Source organism: Populus nigra, chromosome 5, assembly GCF_951802175.1.
Source record: "Populus nigra chromosome 5, ddPopNigr1.1, whole genome shotgun sequence".
NCBI lineage: Eukaryota > Viridiplantae > Streptophyta > Magnoliopsida > Malpighiales > Salicaceae > Populus > Populus nigra.
In genome coordinates, this window is record NC_084856.1 from 14,542,031 (window position 1) to 14,554,486 (window position 12,456).

At 32.9% G+C, this 12,456-nt stretch overlaps 1 protein-coding gene and 1 non-coding gene across 3 annotated transcripts; both read left to right on the forward strand.

The window, feature by feature from the left end:
• The first annotated feature begins 3,541 nt into the window (after positions 1–3,541).
• Positions 3,542–7,613, forward strand: LOC133694114 (protein LIKE COV 3-like). Of its 2 annotated transcripts, none has more exons than XM_062115560.1 (7): positions 3,542–3,790; positions 4,449–4,501; positions 5,384–5,493; positions 6,329–6,496; positions 6,571–6,795; positions 6,897–6,977; positions 7,281–7,613. In XM_062115560.1, the coding sequence occupies exons 1-7, from the start codon at positions 3,641–3,643 to the stop codon at positions 7,355–7,357; spliced, it is 864 nt and encodes a 287-aa protein (XP_061971544.1). In that variant the 5' UTR covers positions 3,542–3,640; the 3' UTR covers positions 7,358–7,613. The 2 variants fall into 2 exon arrangements, with proteins under 2 accessions (XP_061971544.1, XP_061971545.1); XM_062115561.1 differs by lacking the exon at positions 3,542–3,790 and adding an exon at positions 4,595–4,656 and having other exon boundaries at positions 4,452–4,501.
• A 139-nt stretch (positions 7,614–7,752) lies between these two features.
• On the forward strand, positions 7,753–7,824 carry TRNAE-UUC (transfer RNA glutamic acid (anticodon UUC)). The gene has a single exon. It is a non-coding gene; the product is annotated as a tRNA-Glu (tRNA).
• Positions 7,825–12,456: the final 4,632 nt, after the last annotated feature.

Genomic DNA, 12,456 nt, shown 5'->3' on the forward strand with positions numbered 1-12,456 from the left:
AGTTTGCTTTAAAAGCAAAAGCTGCCACGTAAACAAACGGGCACTAAATCAAACAGTTTTGATTAATTTACAAATATTTCTATGTACATAATCTAGAACGACATTTCCAAACTTCATTTGGGTTTGTTTGAAATATGAGACTTTCTGGTATTTAAATTAGTAGTAAATGTGGGAAGAAAAAACAATGTATAGTAAGAGAAAAATAAAATGTTGTAGAGAGTCATATCTAGGTGTAGTGGCCTAAAAATTGTATGGCCTAGCATGATTTGGTGCACGGAGATGATGATTTCTAGGTTAAGGAAAATAATTTCCCGATGAATAGGCAAGTTAAGAGAATTAACTTCCTAGTTAATGGGATAAATACTTGGTGTAATGGATAATTATAAAATTTAATTGATTTAAATTGAAGTTAAATATATGGGTTTGTTAGAGAAACTTTTGGTATTTTGATAAATTTATTTCTATTCAGAAATTGTATTAAAAATTAATGAAATTATTAATTACTAAAGATATTATATTTCATTTAATGATACGGGAATTACATTAATGCACATGAATAGTTAGTCCTTATTTACTTGTTTATCGTAATTTACAATTTTAATCATACTTATTATGATTATGTTTTTAGGTATATCACACCCTTGAACCAGAAAGTAGATGTATAGATAAATAATTTTGTTAAGTAATTGATGTTATTGGAAGAACTAATATTTGGTTGAAATTAGCCAAAAATAAAAGAAATAACAATCAAATGACCAAAAATAAAAAAGACATCAAACTTAAGATTAGCGATTTTATTTTTTTTTCCTCTTAAGTTTAGGAATCCTTAAAATAAATCTATGATTATTGATTAAGATTCTTTTCCTCTTCAAGGTAGCCCTAAGACTAGTATAAATATGGTTGTTTAGCTTGCACTTTAGAGCACCATATCAGAATTTTATTTTTATAAATAAAATTAAGAATTATGTTTTTGTAAGATAATCTTATATTGCTTTAATTTTGTTTTTCTAGATTATTGTCTTCTTGTTTATGTTTTTATTTGTGTTAGTTGGTATTAAAGCCCAACGATTCTAGTGGTTATTTGCTTGTTGTGTGCTGGAATAATTATGACTATAAAAGGTAATAGAACATGACGTGCTCATGTAGAAGAGGACGGGGAGGTTCTTTGTTGAGAAATTAGTAATAGAAGATACACATAGACAGATTAGAGAATTAAGAAAAGATGTTTAAGAACTGGTGATAGAAAACATGTAAAGACATATTACAAAATTAACCCATCAACTGGTAGAGGTGAAGAATCATGAGAAGAGTGATAACAGATCCATGGATAATTTTAAGAACCCATATTAGAGGCATGAGCAGACGAAACAACTTCTTGATCATGATGAATATGATGTTGACACTAAAAGTATTGATAATTCTAGTTTCTTTATGGATTAAAATCAACCATCAAAATTCAACGAGGATGATTAAAATGATGTTGATGGAGAAGATTTACGTGTAAAATTTTTTGTTTGTGATGTTCATGAAAAGGGAACCAAATTAGAAGTTGTTTCAGAGGTGATTTTTTATGAAGCACATTGAGAAAGATATATCTCATATGTGTTTGAGGAGAATTTTAGAAGTAATGGGTTAAAGTTAATGTTCTTATACTTTCGATAAAAGTTGTGAAGCAAATTTCCATATCTTTTCTCTAGCTCTAAGATTGGTTTCATTATAAGGGAGATTAAGCATGTTGTTGATAGATACACTATTTCTAATGAAAAGGATGAGCGTGTAAAGTAAAAAAAAATTAAAATAAAACTTGAGTCTCTTTACAACTGGTGCTATTGGCTCTAGATTTATTTTTATTTTTATTTTTTGAAATTAGGATAGGCTAGTGACTTACAAAATCCTGTAAACAAATCCTTTAATTAGTACATGAGACTCTCTTATGTTTAAACTAGCAAATTTATAGGAGGAAAGTAATATGTAAAAAAGAGAATGATAATGTAGGAGAAAGTATGTTGTGATTATTGTGTTTATTATTCTATCATGTATTGTTACTTGGTGACCTTAATTATTTATACATCGCAAGTCACATGAAATTGCCTCATGGAGAATGGATTAATATACCTACCATGAGAGAGTAATCATGGAAAATAATTACTTTTTTCATGCAGGTAACTTGGAAAACAAGTTATTCATGCAGGCTCCACATTATCCATTTTTTAAATAGGACTTTCAAGTAGGCATCATATTGACAATTTATGCACCCGCAGTAGTAGCTTGTAAAATGGAGAATTACTTGGGCATCGCGTAAAACAAAGAATGTTGATAGGTGGTTATAGCGATAAGAGCAAGCTCAAATATTGTTTAGCAAGACAATTTTTTTTCTCTCTTTCCTTTTCTTTTTCCTTCTCTTTTTCTTTTTGTTGTTAGGATTGATTAGACTATGCTTGGGCTAGTTGAGCATTTTTTCTCTTTCTTATCCTCTTAAACTCTTCTCTCCTTGGGTGGGTCGTTGGTCTTAATTAGGCAAAATTGAGAAAATATTGAAGAATTAATGACTAAAATAAAAATGAGGAAGGAAAATTGCTTGGCGTGTGGATTACATGTGCCAACACATTAACAAGATTGTTATATTGTTTGCTTTGCCCTACCCACCACAATCTAAGGGACATGTCAACGGTGGATCTTCGATGGTCTATTTTTAAGTTCGTCAAATACTGGTCTTTTTTTATGTTGTTGGATTTATCTCTGTAAAGCCTACCTCCTAGGTAGGACATGTTAATGGTAGATCTCCGATGACCTATTCTTCTTTTCTTTATTTTCTCTCTTCTTCTTTTTTTCTCCTCCTTGACTTCGATGCCAAGCTTTCATTTTCTTCCTACACCAGCCCTACTTCTTGGGTAGACACGTCTCAACAATAGATCTCTAGTGGTGCTTTGGAGGTCTATTTTTCTTTTCTCTCCCTTTTATTTCCTTTCTCTCTATTCTCTTCGGCTTTCATGCCAAGTTCTCCTTTTCTTCCTACACCAGCCCTACTTATTGGGTAGACATGTGGATCTCTGGTGGTGGTGCTTTGGTGGTCTATTTTTCTTCTCTCCCTTTTGTTTCCTTTCTCTCTCTATTTTCCTTGGCTTTCATGCCATGTTTGCCTTCCTTTCCTATGCTAGCCCTCTTTGCTTCCCTTTCTTTCATTTCTTTAAGGTCAAGTTAGGTAAAAAATAGTGGGCTCGACTGGGCCAAAATATTGGATCCTGTTGGACCGCCATTCTATTGTTTTCTTTCCTTATCTTTCTCTTTTCTGAGCCCGGCTGGATTAATATTTTTTTCCCTCCCTTTATTTGGTCTTCTCCTTTTTTCAGGCCTAGTTGGGCTTGTCTTTATTCCGAGGCCTCATCACAATTCATTGCCATAACGTTTTGGGACGAAAGGCACAGTAGGAAGATATTCAACCTCGTTGGGCCTATGTACAGGGAGAGCACGTCTCATCTGAAGCCCATTTTGCAGCGAGCAATTGTCTGTTTTGGGACAGTTAAAACGCCCGCGTGTCGATGCAGGTTCGTTAGAGAGAGGACGCATTCGTTGGAATTCCCAGCTTGCAAGAGAGAAAGGAGAATTACCAAAAGAAAAGCTGAAAAACAGAAAGAAAGAAATGGCGGCGAGAGACAGGGATCTAGAGCGTTTAATACCCATTCAAAATCCAGATATTAATATTAACAATATCATTACCAATGGAGGGTCTAATTCTTCCTCTGAATCTGTCTCTCCTATCATCTCTTCTCATCACTCCTCCAGCGAAGAGGTTCTCACTTTTTCATATTCACTTTTTCTTCTCTTTTTTGTCTCGTATTTAAATTGATATTGTTCGTCAAGTTTTTGTGTTTTGAAAGAGACTGGGTCAATTTTCTGAGATTGCTTTAAGGTTATTGTAATATTATGTTACTTCTTCTATGATACTGGAAGCTAAGCGTGAGCCTCTCTTATCAAAATTAAGATGGACTCTTGTTGCGTCTAGGTCTAGACATGACAAGACTAGTTCGAAGAAATAAAGAACTAGTTGTGGTTGTGCGGAGGACCCATGGATACCCCTTGCTTATGCGCGCGCGCGTGTTGACTAATATTGTGGGCGCATGCAAATTGGCTTGCCCACATGTTTGGTAAATCTCGGATGGAAGTCCATGGATGCAGCCTAAACTTGAAATTATTTACGTTGTAATTTGTTAGTGATTTCTAATTACTTTGTAGATTTTAGTGCATAAGTCTGATGAGTTGATCAATGATTTAATTGTGAGATGTTAGATGTGCTGAAGGAAATTCTAATGAGTACCAGGTAAAAGTAAATGTAATCATAGTACATGAGTGCAAGTTAAAGTGAGAGTGGCTTGATGCATGCTAGAATTTATATGTCAATGTGTCTGAAATCTACCTAACTCAAATAATATTAATATTTTGTCGTGCAGGCAATGTCTAAAGTCATCAGAAGCTGGGCTTCGAAGAAGTTCATGTCTGGATGGTTAGCTCTTTCTGCTCAATAGTTTCGATATTATAATACATATTCACCTTTTTGTATTCACTTGTCCATTGATGTTCAAACTTTTGCTTGTAGCCTCTTAAAAATTTTGCCTATGGCCTCTTCTCTCCTCATCATGCTGTTTCTTTTAGAATAATGTAAGTCGCTTAAATCATAGTTTCAAAGTAGTTAGGTTATCAAGAAGATTTTCAGATTTTGATGTATATGACAATGTCTTAGAATTTTGGTAAGGTCATAGAATTCTCAGCCTTGTATCTGTATTCACATTCTCGCAAGCCTGATCAGTTGCGTCCAAGTTTTGTTTGCATGCGCACTAGTCAACCAATTGGTTATAGGATTTAGCAGTTAAGATTCCTGAAATAAACCTTCATTCTCTCATACGATAGAAGACCTTATAAACCAACAATCTGGCGGGAATATGTTTGTCTTCCGTTGTGCTAACTCTGTAACTAAATGGATATCTACTATTAATTTCTTGATCTTTCCTTGCGCACTTATCTTGTCTAGTCCCCTGCATTCTGGCTAGAGTGCCAGTCTTTGCAAATAAAGTCCTGAATTGTATTTCAAACCCGATGATTTCAATACTGATAGTCATGAAATATTTGCATGATTCAAGGTTTCCATATACAAAAATACAACATTCATTAGAAGAGTATGTGTGCCATATCTATCTGACTATCTTTGTGCATACATGTCTTACTGGTGCATAACAAGAATTGTAGATATTAACAGTTCACATTTTTGTTCCACATGGAAATGACTAATGTCTTCAATTCTGCATCCTCCTAAGATGAAACCATGGAAGTTTCTTGATACATTTTTTGTTTACTTGGTGCATAACAAGAATTTCCTTTGCTTTTGTAGTGTCATTTTGCTTCCTATGGCCATCACATTCTGCATCACTTGGTGGTTTATTAGTTTTGTGGATGGATTCTTCTCTCCAATCTATGCTCATTTTGGAGTCAATATATTTGGTGGGTGTAAACATTCTCCCATTCTATTACGTAGTTCACAAGATTCTTTCTTTCTCTTCTCATAGATACCTGCATTTTTTTAACATGTATTTGATGTTCAAAGCATCATCTGGACATAGCAATGAAATAGTTGATTCTAAGGTAATGAAGAAGTGAGATTCTTACAGTGGTGGACGCTCTCAATTAAGCCATTTATTTATGGGAAGTTTGTTTCTTATAAAAAAAAAATGATGGGAAGTTTGTCGTCCTTTATTACTTTAGCTGATGAGGATGCTGTAAGAATTATGAGGGATTTATATGAAGGGGATAAGCAATTTTCTTAAAATAATCAGCTGGAAGCTAAAAGCTACCCCCATTGCTGGTATTATGATGATTCTGTTGGCCAGGCAACAGATTGGCCCAACTATCAGTGTCGTTTTAACCATGCAGAACCATAACCTCTGTTTAATAGGTAGAAAATCTCTCTTTTCTTTGTTACTGGATTCTTCATTTATAAATAGTCGTCATCTACCATTTTCAAGGAACTGATATCCAAAGGATATTCATTTTGAGCTGTTAGGATCAACAGTGCTCACCGCTCAGCAATAATTCTGTCATGACTACAAAAGTATATTACGTTGACTTAAATGAGATGAATCGTTATGTTTTTGAGATTCTTGTTTGGGATATAAAAAAAAAGTCAAACAAGCCCAAAGATTTTTATTTTGTGTCCAAGCTGACCAGAAATTCTAGCTGTTATAGTATTAGCCATTTAGCATGAGCTTTGAATGTGATTAGTACCATCTATGCGTTCTCTGTTCTGAAAATTACTTTTCTCTTACTAATTTGTAATTAGGTCTTGGATTTGTGACCTCCATATCTTTCATCTTCCTGATTGGTGTGTTCATGTCCTCATGGTTGGGAGCTTCTGTTCTTGGCTTGGGAGAATGGTTTATCAAGAAAATGCCTTTTGTTAGCTATATTTACTCTGCTTCTAAACAAATCAGTGCAGCAATTTCCCCAGGTTTGGATAATCAACTCCCTTCCTAATATTAGGTTTTTTTTAACTTGGAGTTTAGAGATAAATTTGTTTTACAGATCAGAGCTCCAATGCCTTCAAGGAAGTGGCCATCATAAGGCATCCACGTCATGGGGAATATGCTTTCGGATTTATCACATCCATTGTTATTCTTCGTGGAAGCATGGGCGCAGAGGAACTGTGCTGTGTTTATGTGCCTACCAACCACCTTTATCTTGGAGATATTTTCCTCATCAGTTCGAAGGATATTTTGAGACCTAATCTCTCAGTTCGAGAAGGAATCGGTGAGAGTTCTGTAGTCCATACTAATATACAATAAGCAAATCCTCTGGTAGTTTCAACAAATAGGATGTTAATCTCGTGCTTCCTTTTTCATGCGAGGCAGAAATTGTCATCTCAGGGGGAATGTCAATACCACAGATATTGAACACAATGGATTCACATGCTGTTCATGCAACAGGACTTGGTAAATTCGCAGTGCCACCAGTATAGTTGTTTTCAACAATTTGTCAGGTTTACACTTCAAGAAGAATTGTGCATATAATGCCAGGCAGTATTGCGTCATCCCAGGGTGAAGCAATGGTCCTGGTCTGCTAATCAGTAGAAGCATTAGATTTTTTATGTTTTGAAGGGTTAGTTTTTAATTCTGAGAGAAATCTTATAATACTGAAGGGGATTTCTGTCTGTCTAATTACACTTGGTAAATTAAAGAAGGTTTTTTTATTTGTTTAATCTCTTCTCTCTAAGAATACTGTTACGATCCCTCTAGGGACCGAAGTTTCCTTGGGACAAAAGGAAAAGGGGGAGAGAATGTGCAGCCTAAAGAAGCATGAAAAAAAAAGGTAGCATTGCCATTGGCTAGATATATTTCAAAAGGAGACCACAAGACACAAGGAGGTACCAACAGGAAAAACCAATGAGAAGAACGACAGAGAGATGGCAATACCACAGAAGACAAGACTGGCGCAGAGAGTTTCCATAGAAGCTCACATCAAAACATATCAGATATAGAGGCAGCCTTCCCTGTAAAATCTCAGCGTAGCTAGAGTTGATATCGGAACTTATTACTATTTCTGGATGATGAACAGCATGATGTTAGTTACCGGCGATGGCCATATCATTTAATCTCTAAAAAGACGATGTTTGCTTGTTAAAGGTGTACAGCCTGGTTCCTAGGCGTGGAATGAAATGGAGCAAAGGCTTTGAAATAATATCAATTAATCAGACAAATAAACAAAAGTTCCGTTGTCGTCCAGCGGTTAGGATATCTGGCTTTCACCCAGGAGACCCGGGTTCGATTCCCGGCAACGGAATGTTTTTTTATTAAAACGATTTGCGCTTCACCGTAGCTATCTCGAGGTATGTTTCTTTTTGTAATTTTTTATTTCAAATTTTCAACTAAGGATTTAACTAAAGAAGCTGAAACTTTTTGTGACTCCATTCTCACATTACATCCTAAATAAAATCATTCATTTAGATCAAGATGAAACAGAGTTAAAGAGTACAGATACATCACTTGTTTTGAGCTTCGAACTTGAATGGCAGCACTTTTTTTCCTAAAAAACCCGTGATATCATCTAGAGTCCTTTTTTTATATATATATTCTATCATATTTTGATTTTTTATTTTATTTTTTTATGTTGTGTTGATTGAGATTTAAAATTGATAGTTTTTTTTAATTTATTTTTATATGATTATTTTAATTTTAAAAAATATTCATGCTCAATTTTGCAAAAGAAAATCTGATTTTATTGTTTAAAAAAATAAAAAAACGAGAGGACCAAACCAAAAAAAATGAACTATTTTAAAAAAAAATGGTGTTAGCGCCTTTTTTTGCTTAATTTTTCCCTAAGTTATTTTCAAGTTTTCTTTATGGTGCCTTAAGTTTTGCAATTGAACAATTTAGTTCTTAAGTTTATTTTGTTCAATTTTTGATCATTGAGTTTTAGAGAGGGTCGCAAAAAATAACAAATGAGAGATAAAGATATTGATTGGTTGGATTTTGATGATAAAAGTAGTTAAATTTAATGTCAAAGTCTTTTTCTTGATGAAAATAGTGTTATTTGGGTGATTTTGAGCTTTCAAATTGATTAAAAACAAAATTGATCATAGTTGAAAGAGATATTTTTTTCTACTTTTTAATTTTGTATTTTTAAAACTGATTTTGAAAAAAATTTATTTGAGAAATTACTTTTTTAAAGTTATAATAGTGTTTTTTATGCATTTTTAGATGAAAATAGTTTAATAAATATTAGAGTTTTAGATAATAAAAAATATCTATCTTGATTTCCCGACCACCTCTTTGGTGGTCTAAAACTAAGTCTATAAATGATGCAATGTGTGTTTTTTATTAAAAAAAATAAAAATAAAAAAAACATGTTATTTTTCAATTTAATTAATAATAAAATATCAGGCTCATATGTTGGGCTTGGATTTCAGTGGGCTAAGCATGTCGGGTCTTCCAGACCTATGCGTCTACCCTATCTTTTTGCCTTTATTTTTATTTCTTTCTCATTTAAAATTTATTTAATTTGAACTTAAAAAACTAAATATATATTACATATATTGCTCTATTAATTTCTTAAATTAATATATACGAAAATTACTCTTCTGTCTCATCAATTGACTAAAAATCTTATCATTAAAAATCAATTTCTCTCTTTTCCTGAACCCAATTCGAACAAAAAAAAAAAATGATTGTAATTGATTTCTCACACGATTTGGTTTAGGAACCTGTCTGTAATTATTTTTTTTCATTGCAACTTACGACTGCATCCTAATTGGTTCCTTGTTAGCTGTCACGCACATAATAAATAACTGTATTACGGATAACATCATGTCAGAGAGTTCACAGTCTATCTAAAGTGAAATTGCTACATGCTTTAGAGTTTGTGTTACGTGTCCCATACTTCGTTTGGGGTTAAATATTTTTATTTTCTATAAAAATAATTATATAAATAGGTTTTTTAATTTATTTTTATAGTTTAAAAAATTTAAGTGTGAAAAAAAAATTTATACATACATATAATTAAATAATTTGAGAACTATATATATAAATAAATAAATAAAAAATCATTAATGATATCTAAAAATAAAACTTGAAAATCAAGATATTTAATATACAAATACGGGATATTTACCCTGATATTATTTGAAACTAGAGCGGACGACATGTAGTATGTCCTAATTTAAAAAAAAGATCACACAATGCATCAACTGATTTACCTATATTTCAGCCACTGTGGTGGTTAAAAAATCAGGGTTGAAGTTTTTTACCTAAAAACCTATTTTTCAATCCATTTTTTGACCAAAAACACTTATAAAATACCGTAACAACCGTAATAACCTTAATAAACTCATCTATGGCATATAGAAACCTAAAAAATAACTTCAAAGACTTAAATAAACCCGAGCTTATATCTATTTTTTCATGAACTTTAAAGGTACAAAAACACCTAATATAAATTTTTCTCATCAAATAAAATCATTTGACACAAATATAGTCTATTTTAGTGGTCTAAATTGGTGTTAATGACATTTTTTTCTCTCTTTTTATTATCGAAATTTGGTGACCTCTCTCTCCTCTCTCAACTAAGGACTAAAAATAACAAAAATGAACTTTTGTTCTAAAATTAAATTGAAAAAATATTAAGGCACTAAAATTATTTAATTTGCGTGATTTTTAAAGTTCAATTATCAAAATATATTTTTTACGAAACTTATGGAAAATCACCCATGTTTTGAGCTTATTTCATTTCGATCTATCTTATTTCAATTCTATATTTTCATAATAAATAAAAATCAATTAGTTTTTAATTAGGACAAAGAAGCACATTAAGGTGAAGCGTGATATTTTGCCTAAACGTTGTTAAACGGTGTTATATTTTAGTACCAAATTCTTTTCGTTATTGTGCTAATTTTTTTCAAAAAGGAAATTGCTAGATTTTTGTTTGGATGAATAGAGGTTCCAAAAATCATGGATTAGTTTGCTTCTGTCAACCACACACGCCCTCAAATTGTTTCTATGCATGGAATTATTTGTAGGACATGTATCTCATTAAACCTTCCTATTAGACGCTTGCAACCCAGATTCAAGTGAAATAAATCCGAAACCCAGAAAAAAAGGTGATGGAAGTCTTCGTGGGAAACATCTTGATCTTATATAATGCCTGGGTCTTTATCTTTATTAAGTCACCTGTCAGTTTTAAGATGTTGATAGGAGATCTATCCAGAGAACAGCAATACACTATTCTAAGAGTCACCTTTTCAATCCAAAAGATAAAACAATTCTTGGGTTTAATTAGTTGTCGCAAGATATTCCCACTTTGCCTAAAAGGCCTATAATCTCGGCCAATCAATCAATACTCCTCCACTAAGTTCAAATAATTCTGAAATTTAAATATTGTTTAAGTTCGCATTGGTCCCAATGGCATCATGAAGCCTTCAATTCGTGCGCCAAATATTGTTGATTACGCATAATTATATCAATAGACGCAGGGTCATATGCTGAGGAAAACTTCGGCTGCGTGTTGTCATGGATTGTAGCGATCTTCATGCATGACACAGAAGATTTGCATGCATGGTTCTGTCTTAGCAGAATCCTGGATGCAAATATCACCTTCAAATTAAAACTTGAAATTGTCAGTGGGTGATTGTTGTCCCGATGCGACGCGGCCGAAAGCCAAAAAGGCAAAAACGAAAGGGAGCCCTACTGGGTTTTTCAGTCAAATATAAATGGCTAGATTTGTTCCATTCTTTTACGTTCAAAGTTGGACTTCAGATGTTTCGCTTTCGCTGTTCAGGGAAGGCCACGTTCTAATATTTTGTTGCCCTCGAGTAGGGGTGCCCTTTTTTGACTTCTCCGCCGCATATTTTAGGGTTCCTTGTTACAGTGAGTCGCAAAAGAAGCTACCATTTTGGGCCAATAGAAGGTAAGGTTGCAAGCAGCCGTTATGTGCATGTCTTGACCGTTCCTTCTAAACTATATACATATGGTTTATCCATGCCGATAAGATTGTGTCTCCTTTTCTTTTCTTTTCCCCTGCCGGGGAAGGGCCCGAGCTGCTATCATTTGCCTTGGAAAATCATTGAGCATCGTGCGGCCGCGTTCTCTGCTATACCCGCGCGTGGGCAATGATTAAGATCTCTCTCTGTTTGATATGGAGAGATGGAACCCTTAACCAAACATTCCCTTCGCCGCAAAGAAAAGAAACATTTATAATTATAATCTGATTCATTCATTAATTAAACGCAATTATTTTATTGGTATTATTTATACGTCCTTTTCCTCCTTCATTAGCTGTTGTATCTACTAATTTGAAAATAGAATATACTTATTTATTATTCTTTTTCTTCTTCTCATTTTATGTATGGATGTAGATCTACGTGCTTATGTATTTTATATTTACTATCCTCATTTGTCATGATTTTTTACATTTTTAATTAATGAAGGTATGCAGATTGATAGTGGTTTAAAGTTTTAAATCTTCTATAAACAATTTTTAATGGTACTACTCGTTCTTCGTTCATTTATAATAGCTCGTACAAGCTTTACTTCCCGCACCAAGATGCGTCTAGCTTAGAATAAAATATATTTTTTTGATGTTATTATTAAATCTAGTATGATGGGTTTAACTTAAATATTAAAAATTTAGATTTTTTAAAAAAAAATTAGATTTTAAATTCAATTGTGTGAGAGTTGTATTTACATGATCTCGTCAACTTGACAAATTCAACAAAACACAAAGTCAAATGAATAAAAAATAGCACAACCCAGATTAACTTGGGTTACGTTGTTAAATCTATGAACTTGTTTATGGATTTCTCTAGGTTTAATTAAATTTTATTTTACTTCACCATATGATTAAAAAATCCAAATCAAAGGATAAAATTGAAACAAAAAATAAAAACATACATTAAAAAATAAAATTAAAAAACAAATAAAA

Excerpts from the sequence above, each read along its gene's own strand:
- LOC133694114 (XM_062115560.1), top strand. The coding sequence starts at position 3,641 with ATGGCGGCGAGAGACAGGGATCTAGAGCGTTTAATACCCATTCAAAAT. Across the intron at positions 3,791-4,448 it reads ATCACTCCTCCAGCGAAGAG|GCAATGTCTAAAGTCATCAG; the intron begins GTTCTCACTTTT and ends TTTGTCGTGCAG. Across the intron at positions 4,502-5,383 it reads AAGAAGTTCATGTCTGGATG|TGTCATTTTGCTTCCTATGG; the intron begins GTTAGCTCTTTC and ends TTGCTTTTGTAG.